The following is a 14,671-nucleotide window of genomic DNA, read 5'->3' as shown; positions in this document are numbered from 1 at the left end:
ACAAAGTAATGGATGCCAAGCCTGTCATGAGCCATGTTGTTAGGTTCTGTACAGAGAATGACATTTCATTTTCAGTAAGATCACTTTGAAGTGTAATCAGGGTTTTATCGGCATCTGAGAATAACATACATTTAGTATTGAACTGGGCTTAGAATTTGAAAACAAAACGGCAATTCAAAATAATGTTTAGATACTGGAAATAAAAAGGGAAAACAATTATTCATCAGATGCACTAAATATAGTATGGAGAGCATGGGGTTAAGATACAGGAAAGTAAATTTAAGAGAAAATCCATAATGGGTCATGTTACCTTGGGGAAATGGGAAAAAATCCTCTTCACAATAAGCATCTATTCAGCCCTAGGCAGCTATTCAAATTTTGGTTCTGAACCTTTAAGAAATGCTGCCATTTCATTTTTTTGGATCCCAGTACGTTTCCGAGCACAATTCAAAGTGTTGGTGCTGACCTTTAAAGCCCCAAATGGCCTCGGTCCAGTATACCTGAAGGAGTGTCTCCACCCCCATCGTTCTGCCCGGACGCTGAGGTCCAGCGCTGAGGGCCTTCTGGCAGTTCCTCATTGCGAGAAGCCAAGTTAGAGGGAACCAGACAAAGGGCCTTCTCGGTAGTGGCACCTGCCCTGTGGAAGAAATAGTTGACTGAGCATCACAAACAGTGTGGCCCTTAGCAACTTGTGTCTATTGACCTCATGCGTTTGCAAATCTGTTAAAGTTTTGTGAACGTTGTAACTATCCTAGATGGGAAAACACTGGGATTTGCCTAATAAAACAAACTTCTGTTTCTCTTCAGGAATGTGGATCCCCCTATCTGGTATGACACGGATGTAAAGCTGTTTGAAATTCAGCGAGTCTAAGGAATGGGGAAGAGAGGGAGGAACTTGCCCCTGTTGAGAGGGGAACACTGGAAACAAGGATCTTGCTGTGCGCTTCTTCATCACAGCTCTTCCTTCATTTCACTGCCTGCTGAGTGATCCAAAGGACAATCACCTCCATCTACTGACCTGCCACTTTCAAGCTGAGGACCCCCCCCTCTAAAAATCTTCCCTCACCCCCAGCTCCCAGGGAACTTTGATGGAAGAATGTGCAAGGAAAGCTTTGGGTGGTTGCACTGAAAACCAACCCGTATATCACCATGCTGTTCTTCTGCTTCTGGGTGGGGTTCTGAACCTGACTAGCTAGAGAAGCGATCTTTTCATTCCCTGGTCAGATTCAGCCTTTCAATTTAAAATATGCTGAATGTAAAGAGTGATATAAAACTGGACCAATGAAGGAAGTGCTACCGCAGAAGGTAGCTGTGTGGTTCCCCCCCCCAAAGAATGTATCCTACCACCACTTTTATGTTGCCCACCTTGCTGGTGTTTTGCTTTATTGTAACTTCCCAGGGTGGAGTAGTAGCTTTTACTAGGTGGCTGTGGGGTTCTATTTATTTAAGTCACTTCAGGTTAATCTTCTGGGTCTGGTTGTTTCTTTCCTGTCACTGAAAATGTGCTTAACTACTTTGTACTGGTGCTGTAATGTAGCATCCACATTCCTCTTCCCTCGTCCTTCCTCCCTTTTAATGGTGGATGTGTCTCTAAGATGCATCACACTGTGTTTGTTGCAGGAATTGTTTCTGGGAAAGCTGTTCTGACGTGGGACATGTGGCGAGAGGGTGGGAGGGGGTGGACCCATGCTCTTTTTCAGGGATTTAGAAAATCGTTTTGTTGTGTTTAATGATAACTGTAGGCAGTAAGACTGCTAGAATGAAGTTTAATTATTTAAGAAGGTGCGCCGTGTGGCTTCTGTTCTGGGTTGCTTAAGCTAGATTTATAGATTCAAAGTTAGCGGGGGGGAATGGGAATTTCTCCCTAGCAAAATTCATGAGGGACTGGCAAAGGCTGGTTGATAGACCACATGCCTTTGGAATGTGTCTCTGAGGAATCAACATGAATTTGAAAAGTGTTCTTACAGAGGAATGTGAGTTTTCTATTTTCGGAATTGGAGATTTATGCTTAGACCTGGGTTAGCTAACATGAGTTTAATTAGTTTTGTATCTTACGATGCAAGCCAACATCCCCTTGCAAATATGGTCATGGAATGACAGGTCCATTTCTGGCTGATCACCACTTGAGTCTAAGATTTTTCAGACTCCCCAGAAGGCTCTCAAAGGGTTCAGAGGCCACCACCAGTTTGGAATCACAGTTTTTGTTCACTATGGGTAGTTCTTGCTCACTTACAGGAAATGAGAGATGTGTCATATATTTTAGGTTATCCTAAACAGGATAGGATAGGCTATCTTGGACAGAATTGGCAAATTCTAGGTTTTATCTGGAGCTTATTCTAAATATTTAGAAGATGAAAATAGATGAAGAATTTAAAGGACAAATATCCTTTATCTCACTCCTTTCTCATTGGCAAAACTAATTATTCATCTCACCTTCCACCTCCACTGGCAGACTGAAGTTCATACTTTCCCTGGAATGTCTTTGATTTCTCAAATGTGATTTGGTAGTGCTCTTGCAAGGGTCTGGCTGAGTGTATCACACTGTACCAGACACTGATCTGTCCCATTCCCTTTCACACAGAGACGCTTTTGTGAGCACCCCATCTTTTTATTTTGTGTCAATGTGGGTTGTTCCTTGTGAATTTATCTTGACTTTTGCATTCGTTGGTGTTGCAGGTCTGCTCTTTGTTCCATGAAAAATCAGAGTTGCACTGTAAACTATTTGCTTTACATATAGAGATAAAATTATCTTAAAACACCGCAATGGGCTTTCCTCTGTGTCTGTATCTCCGGAAGGTTTATGAGTTTGTTTGGTACTGTTTGATTTATGATGATCTGGCGTCCTTTGCAACATGTAACTTTCCATTAAAGGCATGGCTGCACAGGAGTTCCCGATTCAACACGACTGCTAAACTGGAAGCAGCACCTGGAGAGAGATGTCACAGATAAGTTCAGAGCATTTGCACAGTCCCTTGCACCGATTAACAGAAAGCCATAGGGTGAATGTAGGCTCCAACTGGGTGCCATATTTATTAAAGGGTTTTAAAACTGCTTCCCAACAAATGTTTCTGAAGCAGCACTCAACAGAAATATATTTTAAAAATTCATAAGCAACGAAATATACACAACTGTTTTTTAAAGCATATCTTTAAAATGTCAAACTGCAAAATTCTGTGTAATGTAATCCAGTATGAAATGGCTGGGTCACTTTGACTTTCTTAAAAAGTTAAGAAATGTCTTAAAAAGATAAGTGTTCAGTAGCTGCTAAAAGTAAAGATGCTAAGCACGCGTCTGTTCAGTGGGAGGCTGATTACTTAGAGCTACAGCCACAACACTAAAGACCCACTTCCCGAGTTGAGATCAAATGTACTTCTGGGATATTCAGAACTCTTAACAACGCCCCATCAGAGGAATGCAATTGCTGAGCAAGGATATACGTGGCAAGATGTCCTTCAGGTAACCTGGCCCCAGGTTGCATAGGGCTTTAAACACGGAAAGCAAACTCTTGAACTGAGCCCTATAGCATTTTGGCAGTCAGTGTAGTTCTCTTAGCGGAGGTGCTATATGCTATTGGGAAGATGTTGCAGTTAACAGCCTGGTTGCTGCATTCTGCACTAGCTGCAGCTTTCTGGGAATCCCCCCCCCCCATGCAGTGCGTTGCAGGCATCCAATCTTGAGGTCCCTAACTCCAGCGGCCACTATGGTCTTACCAGATGAAGCTGGTAAAAGGCACTCCTAGCAACCGAGGCTACCTGTGGCTCCAGTGACAAAGAGGGATCCAGGAGCATGGCAGGACTCCATTCTTGTTCATTCAGAAGGGAGTGAAGCCCCATCCAGAGCAGGTAACTCTCCTGTTTCTTGGATGCAGGAGCCACTCGCCCACAAGGCCTCCGTCTTGACAGGGTTTAAATGTAGCTTAGGGGTCCTCACCCATCCACTCCTCCACGCCTGCAATGATCTTAGGGATTTGTCAAATTAGGGTGTGCCGAAGAAGTCCATCTGCAGAGCAATATGAGAAACCAAAAGCATTGAACACGAACATGTTCTGATAGGAATGTGGGAATTTGAATGGGATGTTTAAAATCCTGACCAGCTTATGCAATGGATCTGTTTGAACTTAACTGTCGTAGGATAGGCCCAGCTCCCCGTGTGTATACTCCAGTCCAGGCAGCCTCCCTTTCACATACAGAGTTCTTTGTTGCAAGATCTATAACCCTTTCCCTAATTCTTCATTTAAAAAGAGGACTAACCTTCAGTAAGCTCCTTTGATGGGATCCTGTGCTTTTGCCCATGAGGATTGGGGTAATAATTAACTTTTAAGAGTGCTAATTTATCCAGCTTTTATTTCTTCTGACAGTTCCTGTTGACATAAGGCTGGGTAAAATTAACAGAGATGCAAAGTCCAAAAGCGTAAGACCTTTTGCCCTATAAGTCCAAGTGAAATAGTCTCCACACTGTTTGACAGGCATGGGAACCTAAGACCTGTGCATACTGTTTTTTCCTCTCATAACTCTTTATTATTATTATTATTATTATTATTATTATTATTATTATTATTATTATTATTATTAAATTACATCAAGCCCATACCTTGACCAAGAAATTGCTTGAGAGTGGTTTATTTTGCAAGAGAGTAATAAAACGAGATGTTTACAGTTCCATCTATTAGCCTTCGGCAACAAGAAGGATTTAGATAGTGCTAAAAGATGAATTGATTGCAACGCCAGGAGCAGCTTTTAATCCTTTATATAATGGATCACTAGGTTGAGCCAAGACCTATTATAATTTAGAGGCAGCTTTTCATTGTGTTCTACTGGCTTTGCTGTGTCCTGAACACGGGTGAAATGCAGATTGCACATGCAATAAACTTTGAACATTTAGCTAGCCATATTAACTGCTTAATGATGTGGCTTTTCAAGGTTTGCCACAGTGCCATCACTATTGCTACAGATCGAATGCAATGTCTTCAAAACTATACATCACATCTCTTAAAATCTATCTGTTCCCAGTTCAGTATTACTAAATAAATCATGGAAACAGAATTAGACTATTGGCTCATGCTAACTTAAAAAATGTGTAATTACATTCTGAACACTTTATACTCCTTGTCTTATTCCATCATGTCCTGGGGACGTCCTCTAAACAAGGCTTTCCAGTGGGAATGGGGCAACTATTGAGGCAATGTGAGTATCCTGAGGGTACTTTGTCCCTTTCCACACCCCCTAAAGTCCTATTAATTGTTGTAAACCCCTGACAATAAAAGGATAATAGCCCAGTGTCAGCAGAAATCAGAACTCAAATCATCTTTCCCTCAAATACAGTAGTTACTTTGAAGGCAATATTGGGAAACTGGTGTTACAGATTTTCTTGCTCCTTTTCTGCTTGATACCTGGTTATGTTTCAGTCTTCCTGAGCATTACTACTTGCGTTATATACCTATTGAGGCAACATGAAGGACAAAACACCAGAAGCATCTCTGGACCTGCCAGACATACGGTACATCAAATTCAGACATTATGGTTTGTTAACTCTTTAGATGTGGATGGGTGTTAACATGAGTATTCGCTTACCATGTCATTTTCAAAATGCCTCTGGCGACCCGCTTCTCAGTCTCTGAAGGCTGGTTCTTGCACCCTAAAGGACTGACATATTCATGGAAGGTGACAGTTTTGCCGAAGGGATTGTTGGGCCCAGCTCAGTTCCCACATCTTCCAAGTCTTGTGTTTCTCATTAATGGTTGTTTAGCATAATTGTAGGGACGCGGGTGGCACTGTGGGTTAAACTACAGAGCCTAGGACTTGCTGATCAGAGGTTTGGTGGTTCGAATCCCCGCGACGGGGTGAGCTCCTGTTGCTCGGTCCCTGCTCCTGCCAACCTAGCATTTCGAAAGCACGTCAAAGTGCAAGTAGATACATAGGTACCGCTCCGGCGGGAAGGTAAATGGCGTTTCCATGCGCTGCTCTGTTTTGCCAGAAGTGGCTTAGTCATGCTGGCCAAATGACCCAGAAGCTGTACTCTGGCTCCCTCGGCCAATAAAGCGAGATGAGCACCGGAACCCCAGAGTCGGTCACGACTTGACCTTGTGGTCAGGGGTCCCTTTACCTTACTAGCATAATTGTAATTAGAGGTTATAATGTACACAGAATGTGTCAGTTCTATAATAATCTGTTATGGGATGTGCATTCTCCCATGACATAGTAGGCTATGTACCAAGAAGGTTAAATTTGCCTTTGTCCCCGTCCCCCCATCCCCCAGTGTCGTAAACTGTTCAAACCGTAGCCACAATTTCCACTTTTTAATGTCATATTCTCATAAGTGTTACTGGTTTCCATAAATATTTCAGTGAAGTTTTCACTCTGCTGTCAATGTATGAAGGCTTGAGTTGAGTTCAAGCAGATCGGTACACCTCCAGAAGATCGCCAACGGAATGCATCCTGTAGAACACACCCAAGGGAAGCCCGAAATTGACAATAACAAACCAGGTAGAGTAGCCATAAAATGATTTCTCTATTCCATTCTCAAACACCGGATGCGCTCCAAATGATGGCATGATCCACAACTGAAAAGGGGTGTGAAAAGAGCAAAAATCAGAGAATGTTTGCCAATCGCAGCTCAGGGAAGGGGGACAGTTAATATGGAGATAGCTCAATGTATTTTTTGCCTTTGATTTAGGCCCCCACTTCCTGTTCCTCCTTTTCCAGTGACCTGAAAATCAAACCAACCTTGGTTCCATGTGCCAGGGTTGTTCCCTGCTGCTAGTGTGATCCCATATACAAAGGTCTATCTATCCTCTTGTTTTCTTACCCATCCCTCCCAGTACTGTTTTCCCTAGAAAGAGATGCCGGAGCTCACAATGAACGTCTCCCTCGTTCTCTTAGAATGGCAATGGCGCCCACCTGAGAGGTGCCAGAGCTGAGCTCCGACTGAAAGAAACAACCCTGCCCTGACCCTTATATTAAGGAAGAGCAAACCGTGTTCTCATGCATTGTGGATTTTAGAAGACATATTTCATGGGTGCCCTAGGAGTTACTAACAAGCACAGTGGTGCCCGCAGATGGTGTGTTGGCAAACTCTGCCCTAACTAATATTAACTGCTTGTAGCTTTGAGAATTGTCTTTGTCTCAAAGTAAGAGAGAAAAGTGAGGGCTGGTGGCAGCAACCTCAAGTTTAGAGATGGGAGCTACTCGTGTTCCTGGGCAGCCTTTGGGGCTCTTCACTACAATCCGCATAGAGTTTTCTATATGCACTGAAGTCAAGCACTTACTATGATGTTGCACATGATCAAGAAGCTAGAGATCTCTTTCAGAGCTTTCCTCTTCCAGTTCAAATGGCTGTAGGTCTGGATGTAGGTCTGTGAAGCTTTCCGGATGTCCTGCCTTCTCTCTGGGTTGCAAACTTTTGGGGCGCTAGCATGTTCGCATTTCTCCCCTTCATTGGGATCTGCCTCCTTGTTGGCTGCGGATGAGACAGGTTCTCGACAGCCAGGGGATGCAATCATGTCTTCACTGGGTGGGCTCTGGGTTGAGGCAGAGCCATTCCTGGAATGTTCATCCTGGCTGCGACCTTCATTTGCCGGCAGTGGCTGTCTATGGAGCCCCTCAATAATGAAGATGTTCTGGGTGATGTGCTGAATGATGAGGCTCACCGAATAGGCTAGGATGATGCTGTTCAACAAATCCGTTGGGTCTGTGGCCACAATGGCTACAATGGAAAAGTAAGAGATGCCTATCTGGCCTAAGGCTGCTCCCATGAGCAATATCACATCGAGGCTTCGTGTTGGGTTTTTTAGCGTGTCCAGCTCCCTCTCTTCTAAGCCATGGGTGATGGTTCCAATTAAGGCTCCTAGTGTCATCACAGGCAACAAAACAATGTAGTAGGAATAATAGAGAATGAATGCTTGATGGCTCGGGGAGGAGCTGGTGGCTTGGACCTGATACACCATGAAAATGCAGATGCCAGCGATCACTGCGAAGATGCCCAGCAGTGGCCCGAAAATGACCCCATGGGGTTTGAATCTGGGCTTGGCACAAGTACTATGGTGCTGAGCTATGCGCCGGCCCACGTTCTTCCACATGACATAAAGCATGGAGCAGCAGATCAGGCAGTATTCTGTGTTGAAGGGGTACAGCAAAATATAGCCATTCTGGAAGACCTTGCAGCCTGTTTTGTTGGAGCACCTGCAGGAGCTGGTCCCATTGCCTGGAATAAGATGAGGAGAATGGCAGGATCTTATTAGAAGACTTCTATGAAGTTTGCACATGAAAAGGTGCTGGAATCAAATGCTGATACTCAACCTGCATGGGGCGATTCTGTCTTAACCCATCAGTATTGGCACACATTTCTTTTTGAAAGGCACATGACTCTATTTCTGTTCTTTGATCCTTGTGAATTACGCCTGATTGCAGCTCTGTGGTTTTTTTTTGCTCTTGTCTGTTTAATACTGGCATTTTAAGTTATCAGGACAGGCACAGACCAAGTAATCCAGTGATTAGACTACAGTTTGTCACATTACAAGGAAACTGGACATATCTGGAGCCACCAATCACGGTACTACTGTTGGACCATTCTCCCCTCTCTCCTACTCATCGAGGTACAGGACTGGAACTCTAAATTCTGCAATACAGTTGGGAAAGGAGGCATCAGATTGACTGGGTTTCTATTGAAGTGATGGACATGAGGCAGGAGTTGATAATGCAGGTGAGCTGCGCACAGGTGAGCTGCATGCAAGCTGCCTACCAGCCCTGTGGAGCCTCCTTTTATTGAGACAAATATGCAAACCAAGCAGATACATTTTGGGCTGTGACCTTTACACATCTTCTGGTCCTGAGATCGTGGGGCTTGGCTACGTTGAAAACAGGATGCTGGACTATAAATGATCCATCAGGGCTCACTTAATTTCAGTGAGCAAATAACCCACCCTCCTTTTCGATCACCTAAGCTATCAATAGGGTTCATAACCTAGGTTAGCATCTTATTGCATGTGATGTCTTCACAATCACAGTTTGTCTGTGTGGAAATGTACAAAGCTTTCCGCTCACCTGGCATGTTCCCCATTCTACTTCTCTACCCTTTTTAAGAAGATGAAGAATGTATCTTGTTTTTGGCTCTCTTGCCCACTTTAAAATAAAATAAAATAGAGACTGAACCTTGCCTTCATATCTCTGTATGGTATTGTTTTGTTCTGATTCAATTTCCTTGTGAACTGAGTCATCGGTCACTGCTAAGAGCCACAGCAAGAGGTTAATGGCTAAGGTCAGCATAAGCCCACATCTGTCAAAAAAGAAACACATATTTATAGTCTTTTGACATCGGTCTTTTATTAATGAAGCTGTATTCTACCTGTTCTCACAGTATTGGTATTCAGTTCTCTTGTTGGTAACTGAATAGGGAACTTGGCTGACCTTTCAGTGTATGAGTTAACATAGCAAAGTTAAGGGCTCATCTACACTCCCACTTGTCCTATGCCCAGATAGCACAGGTCCAATGGATTTTGGCTTTTCCCAGGAAAACCCGCTCTCTATGGCTTAATCAGAGCAAACTTCAATCTGTGTAAAGACCAATTGATGTTTTCTCTGATTCAGTGGTAAAGAGCAGAGTTTACCTGGGGAAAATTGGCAGGACAAGTGGATGTGTGAAAGTCCTTAGTTGTGTGGCTAACGCAATCCAGCTCCATGATCCTGTTCCAGTTGTGGAGTTTGGCATCGGGAGCAGAGATCAACACCCCGAGGGCTTCCTCTTTCATTAATGAAAAGATTCCTACCTAGCCTGCAAAGCTGCAGAATAAACTTTGAATGTAAAAGGTGTTTGTGAGTGAGAGAATGAGTAGGCAAGGGAGAGGAGGGCTAGCCCAAGAGAAACAACCTAAACACCTTAATGCCATTTCCTTGAATCAACCTCTGATCATAAAACTTCAGTAAATACAGTTTGGGCTGCAGACAACTAAGTTCTACTCAACGTAGACCCCTTGAAATGACCAGCCCTTAGTTATGCCTGTTAACTGCTGTGGGTCTACCCTTAGTAGGACAACAACTGGATGCAATCTTATATACCGTAACTAGTGCTAGATTCTGCATAGCAAAAACCTGCTGGATCAGGCCAGTGACCTATTTGGTCCAGCACTCTATTCTCACAAGAGCCAGCCAGAAGCTTATTGAATACCAGTTGCCCCAAAGCAGGACTTGAGTGCCAGTCTCCCCACTTGCGATTCCTGGCAACTGGTATTCAGAGGCCTACTCTGATGGTAGAGGTAGAATACAGCCATTGCGGCTAGTGGCCACTTATTGTCCACGAATTGGTCTAATCCTCTTTTGAAACCATCTGAGTTGGTGGCCATTGCTACCAATGGGAGCAAATTCCATAGTTTAGCTATGTGTTGTGTGACAAAGTACTTAATTTTGTTAGGGGTGGGGAATTGGTGGCCCTATGAGATGCTGTTCTCTCAACTCTCATCATCCCTTGTTGGCTGTTGGTGCTGATGAGAGTTGGGGCCATAACATCTGATAGGCCACAGGTTCTTTGCCTCTGTTATGAAGTGAGCCCCCACTGCTCCCATTTCACCATTACGATTTGTAAAGGTTTCATGCTTCTGTTTTCCTACCTGGTGAAGTTGTGGTGAACCTGGGTGCAGTCCTTTGCATGGCACCATATAAAGTAAGTCTGAAATCAATGCAGAGAGGAAAATGAGTGTGGCGGCAATAATGAAAACAGTTTTGTACAGATGGCCAACATGTAAAAACCACTTAAAGGCTTTCTTACAATCAAGCAGTATATACTGTATTTTTCTGTCTATAAGACGCCCCCATGTATAAGATACCCCCTATTTTGGGGGACTCCAAATTAAGAAAACACCCATCAGCACTACCCGTATATAAGATGAGCCCCAATTTTTAACCTAATTTTTTGGTTTAAAAATACCTAGTCTTATACACAGAAAAATATGGTAAATCTTGTTAAATAAATTAAACATGTTGCTTGTATTTTTGTACAGGTGATTGGGGCGCACTACTTTCCTTGCCCTGGGCACTGGCAATTCAAGCTACGCCACTGGGAGGGAGTGGGCCACTTGTTCTGTGTTCAGCTACAGATACTTGAATGTAACCTTGTTAGCATTTGAACATCTCCTGAGATATAACCAAATTCTACACTATGGGTCCTGAGATCTAGGAGCAAGTTTTCGTCTATGTGTGAATAATTTCTGAACTGCTCCAATTTTTGTCTGTTTCTTCAAATTATCAAGCAATGCCAGGTACATTGGAGAGCAAGTGTGGTGTAGTGGTTAAGAGCGGTAGTCTTGTAATCTGGGGAACCGGGTTCACGTCTCCGCTCCTCCACATGCAGCTGCTGGGTGACCTTGGGCCAGTCACACTTCTTTGAAGTCTCTCAGCCCCACTCACCTCACAGAGTGTTTGTTGTGGGGGAGGAAGGGAAAGGAGAATGTTAGCCGCTTTGAGACTCCTTAAAGGGAGTGAAAGGCGGGATATCAAATCCAAACTCTTCTTCTTCTACAAGGCTGCTAGTACTTAATATAAAACTGCAATTTTGAAGGGCACTTTTGTGGTTTTCCCTTCCCTCCCTGTGTGTTGTAACTTTGCAACTTTGTGTTTTGCCTGTCTGCCCTCTTCCCACTTTGGGAGTCTCCTGTTTGCTGCAGCGGATAAAATGTGAAAGGACCAGATTGGAAATGGGAGAAACGGCAGCTGGTTTTTCCCCCTGCTCCTGCAAATCTAAAGGTCTGGGAGAAAACTCAGGAGTTGAAGGTAAGCAACCATGTGTGTGTGTGTGCACATATGCACACACACAACTCTTAGAATGGCAGCATATAATATCATTGCGTTTATACAATAATGTGTATATATACTTTTGATACCAATGATAAAAGTGAGCTCTTTTGTTAGCAAAGAGGCTGGGCTGTAGCAAAAGCAGGAGCTAATACCTGAATGCAGATGAAGAGGATTCCTATGGATGGGAACAAAAGGGCCACCTGGGATTTACACTGAATATGGATAATGTTGTACCCAATCCGGAACATGTGCAGGAGGACACTGCAAGCGCCAAACAGGATTAGAGAACCTGTATGAACACACAAACCAACCATATTTTGTCAAGAGCTAGCTAATAAGAGCAGTCAACCTGCGAGGTGGGGGTCCTGTTTCAGCCTGAGCACCGCATTCCCTTCTGGGCAACCAGTGGTGGGTGCAGGACCAAGGCAAAAGTGGGTGGAGCATTGAACGCAGATTTTACCTTTGTACAGGTAGCTGCTTTCTACACCCACATTCCTCTCCCTTGCTTGTCTAGTTAGGAGGTAGACATGAGCAGAGTTAAAGGATGCATTGCAGCCAGGAAAAAAACACTTGCAGTGTGTGACCTGGGGAGAGTTGCAAGGGCCAGACAGAAGGACAGGGAGGGCCACATTTGGCTTTGAACCTGAGATCTCCCACCCCTGGTATTAAATAAAAGCACCTTTAAAAAAACCAAGCACAGTGCAAAAGGGAATGCACCAACAAGGTGTGTGAATGTCCCCAGAGTTTGTAGTATGTGTCTTTTTTTTAATCTGTACTTCTTAGGCTGCCTAAAAACAATTAGTGAACCATCTCTTCTAGAGCTTCCATAGCCCACCATTAAGGTTTTCCCCAAGATGTGACACCGCCCACCTGAGAAAACAGGTACTTGGGCCTATTAACCAGGTAGGTGCCCTAGGGGCTATGCTTGGATCCTGGTATGTGAAGTACTCTAGACACATTGTCAGGACGTTGTAGATGGTGGCAGCACTGCTTACCTTTAACCCACATGGGCCCTGCATGGGCATCCCGGTACAAGATAGCATGTGGCTTTCTCCTGGTGAACAATAAATAGCTTGCCATCCAGCCTAAGGCCAGGACCTTGAGGATGGAGAGGAAGATCCAGACGTCTTCCAGCGTAATGACCACCTTGTTGAAAATCATGCTGCAGATGAAGGCGCTGCCCAGGAACACCACGTTCATGGCCATCAGTCCTGAGAAAAGCCGCCCGGCCTTCTGGGCCTGCTTGTCGCGGAGGAGCAAGGAAGAGCAATGGCGGTGTAGCCACGACTTCTCGTAGTTGATCTTCCAGCCCTCTGGGTTGGGGGAAGCAGTCTCATCTTCTCCAGCTTCCTGGGGATGGTGTCTCTGACGCGCTGTTGCTTTGATATCCATGGCTGGATGATGCTTTGGCTGCTGGGTAGGCAGGAGAGTTTGCTTTTAATCCCTCTAGACATTTAACAAAGGTTGGGTCATTGACACCATAAGTGCAGGACCAAGAGGTGGTTGTTGGGCTAGACTTGAGCAAGTCTTTACTCCAAAGGAAGCTGCAGATGCTAGTGGGGTAGATTCAGGGTGCTTCGTATGAAGCTGTCAAACATTAAGATCAGCCGTCTACCTCCCTCGGCATTGTCTATACCAGATGTGGGAAACCCTTTTGATCCTGAGAACTATTTCCTCAGGGGCAACCTTCTAGATTATGATTTGCAGGCACAGCTTTTCTTATTCTTTGTGACTATGAAAGGTAAATGAATTCTATCCTCTGTGAAATCTCTCTCTCTCTCTCTCCCTGTTTCTCTTAAACCCTAAATCCTTAAAAACAAATCAGAATTGGTCATTTAACATGCTGCCATTATTTTCCGACTTAAACACACCATGACGGGTTTTATCGGTTTAATGTGTCCTCATTGGAAACCGTCCAATTACATTTCAAAAGGAATGTTTAAAATGCATCCATCTTCTTGTCACCAAGCCCCCAGAGCCACAATGTTTCTGGGACCCATGATCAACCCTAAATCAAATCCCCAACAAAGAAGGGAAGATCCAGAAAATGCAGTTTAAGGAATGTGACTTCACACTTCTTACCTCGCGCTTGATCACTGGCAGCTTCAGCAGGAAAACTGGAATAGTGGGAAACTGTCTTATCCTACATCTTCCAGGGAAACATAACTAGAAACAGGAGGTAGTAGTAGTAGTAGTAGTAGTAGTAGTAAAAGGCATTCCTTCTCCAGGGCTGTGAAGCCCTTTCCTCTCAGAAGGACTGAGAAATAGTCACAGGCAAGCAGAGCTGCCAATAAAAAGTGTAGTTTGCATTGATTTTTTCCCCTTGTTTACTTTGGGGATAGTCGTGTCATTATATTAATTACCAGGCTGAGAGGTTCATTAGAGCTGGAGAGTCCAACCAATGGGATCCAACCACCCTCATGTACACCTGCCTGGTCAGCTCACGTCAACAGTTTAAGTCTGCAGCACAGGATGTGCTGAGTGCAAAACCACAGAGCTCCATGACTAATGCTGCCGAGGCTGCAATTTGAGAGGAACCCAGGGTGCGAGAAATGGGCCTGTTCTAGGCTAACTGGATCGCCTGAAGTTTAATCGGTGCGGACTGCTACATGATATGAATCTCTGGCCCATGTTCTTCAGAGGTTCAGAAGCTCTCTCTTTGTCATCTTGGACTCTTGTTTATTTTCTGTACAGTGGTACCTCAGGTTACATACGCTTCAGGTTACATACGCTTCAGGTTACAGACTCCGCCAACCCAGAAATAGTACCTCGGGTTAAGAACTTTGCTTCAGGATGAGAACAGAAATTGTGCTCTGGTGGCACAGCAGCAGCGGGAGGCCCCATTAGCTAAAGTGGTGCTTCAGGTTAAGAACAGTTTCAGGTTAAGAATG

The 14,671-nt window shown here is 44.3% G+C and overlaps 3 protein-coding genes across 6 annotated transcripts in view; 2 read left to right on the top strand and 1 right to left on the bottom strand.

The window, feature by feature from the left end:
• HID1 (HID1 domain containing) overlaps positions 1-2,764 on the top strand; it is a 42,413-nt gene extending 39,649 nt beyond the window's left edge. Inside the window, exon 19 of the mRNA XM_083487129.1 lies at positions 808-2,764. Coding sequence (XP_083343255.1) covers positions 808-871 — 64 coding nt within the window. The 3' untranslated portion in view covers positions 872-2,764. The remainder of the gene's footprint in view (positions 1-807) is intronic.
• Positions 2,765-6,280: 3,516 nt separating this feature from the next.
• Positions 6,281-14,046, bottom strand: OTOP3 (otopetrin 3). 3 transcript variants are annotated; one of them, XM_083487172.1, is made up of 7 exons: positions 13,863-14,046; positions 12,776-13,190; positions 11,933-12,069; positions 10,598-10,656; positions 9,152-9,270; positions 7,265-8,199; positions 6,281-6,559 (listed from the first exon to the last, which is right to left on the bottom strand). In XM_083487172.1, exons 2-7 carry the CDS (start codon positions 13,170-13,172, stop codon positions 6,389-6,391), a joined length of 1,818 nt encoding a protein of 605 aa, XP_083343298.1. In that variant the 5' UTR covers positions 13,173-13,190; positions 13,863-14,046; the 3' UTR covers positions 6,281-6,388. The 3 variants fall into 3 exon arrangements, with proteins under 3 accessions (XP_083343298.1, XP_083343296.1, XP_083343297.1); XM_083487170.1 differs by having other exon boundaries at positions 12,776-13,226; positions 13,863-13,996; XM_083487171.1 differs by having other exon boundaries at positions 12,776-13,193; positions 13,863-13,996.
• USH1G (USH1 protein network component sans) overlaps positions 11,597-14,671 on the top strand; it is a 35,751-nt gene continuing 32,676 nt past the window's right edge. The window contains exon 1 of one of the 2 annotated variants that reach the window (XM_083487211.1): positions 11,597-11,756. The gene's annotated coding sequence lies outside the window, so the exon portion shown is untranslated. The remainder of the gene's footprint in view (positions 11,757-14,671) is intronic. The other variant, XM_083487217.1, reaches the window with a different exon arrangement.

The sequence above is a fragment of the Podarcis liolepis genome (genome assembly GCF_965112155.1).
Source record: "Podarcis liolepis genome assembly, chromosome: 2".
NCBI classification, from domain to species: domain Eukaryota; kingdom Metazoa; phylum Chordata; class Lepidosauria; order Squamata; family Lacertidae; genus Podarcis; species Podarcis liolepis.
Note: the sequence above shows the minus strand (reverse complement) of the source record. Positions and strands in the feature narration are given on the sequence as shown.

What these genes read in the sequence shown, in the direction of transcription:
- OTOP3 (XM_083487172.1), bottom strand. Translation starts at nt 13,172, where the DNA reads ATGGATATCAAAGCAACAGCGCGTCAGAGACACCATCCCCAGGAAGCT. An exon ending in TCCTCTTCATCTGCATTCAG is followed by an intron (nt 10,657 to 11,932) that starts GTATTAGCTCCT and finishes CATTGATTTCAG; the next exon opens with ACTTACTTTATATGGTGCCA. An exon ending in GTTCACCACAACTTCACCAG is followed by an intron (nt 9,271 to 10,597) that starts GTAGGAAAACAG and finishes CTTTTTTGACAG; the next exon opens with ATGTGGGCTTATGCTGACCT.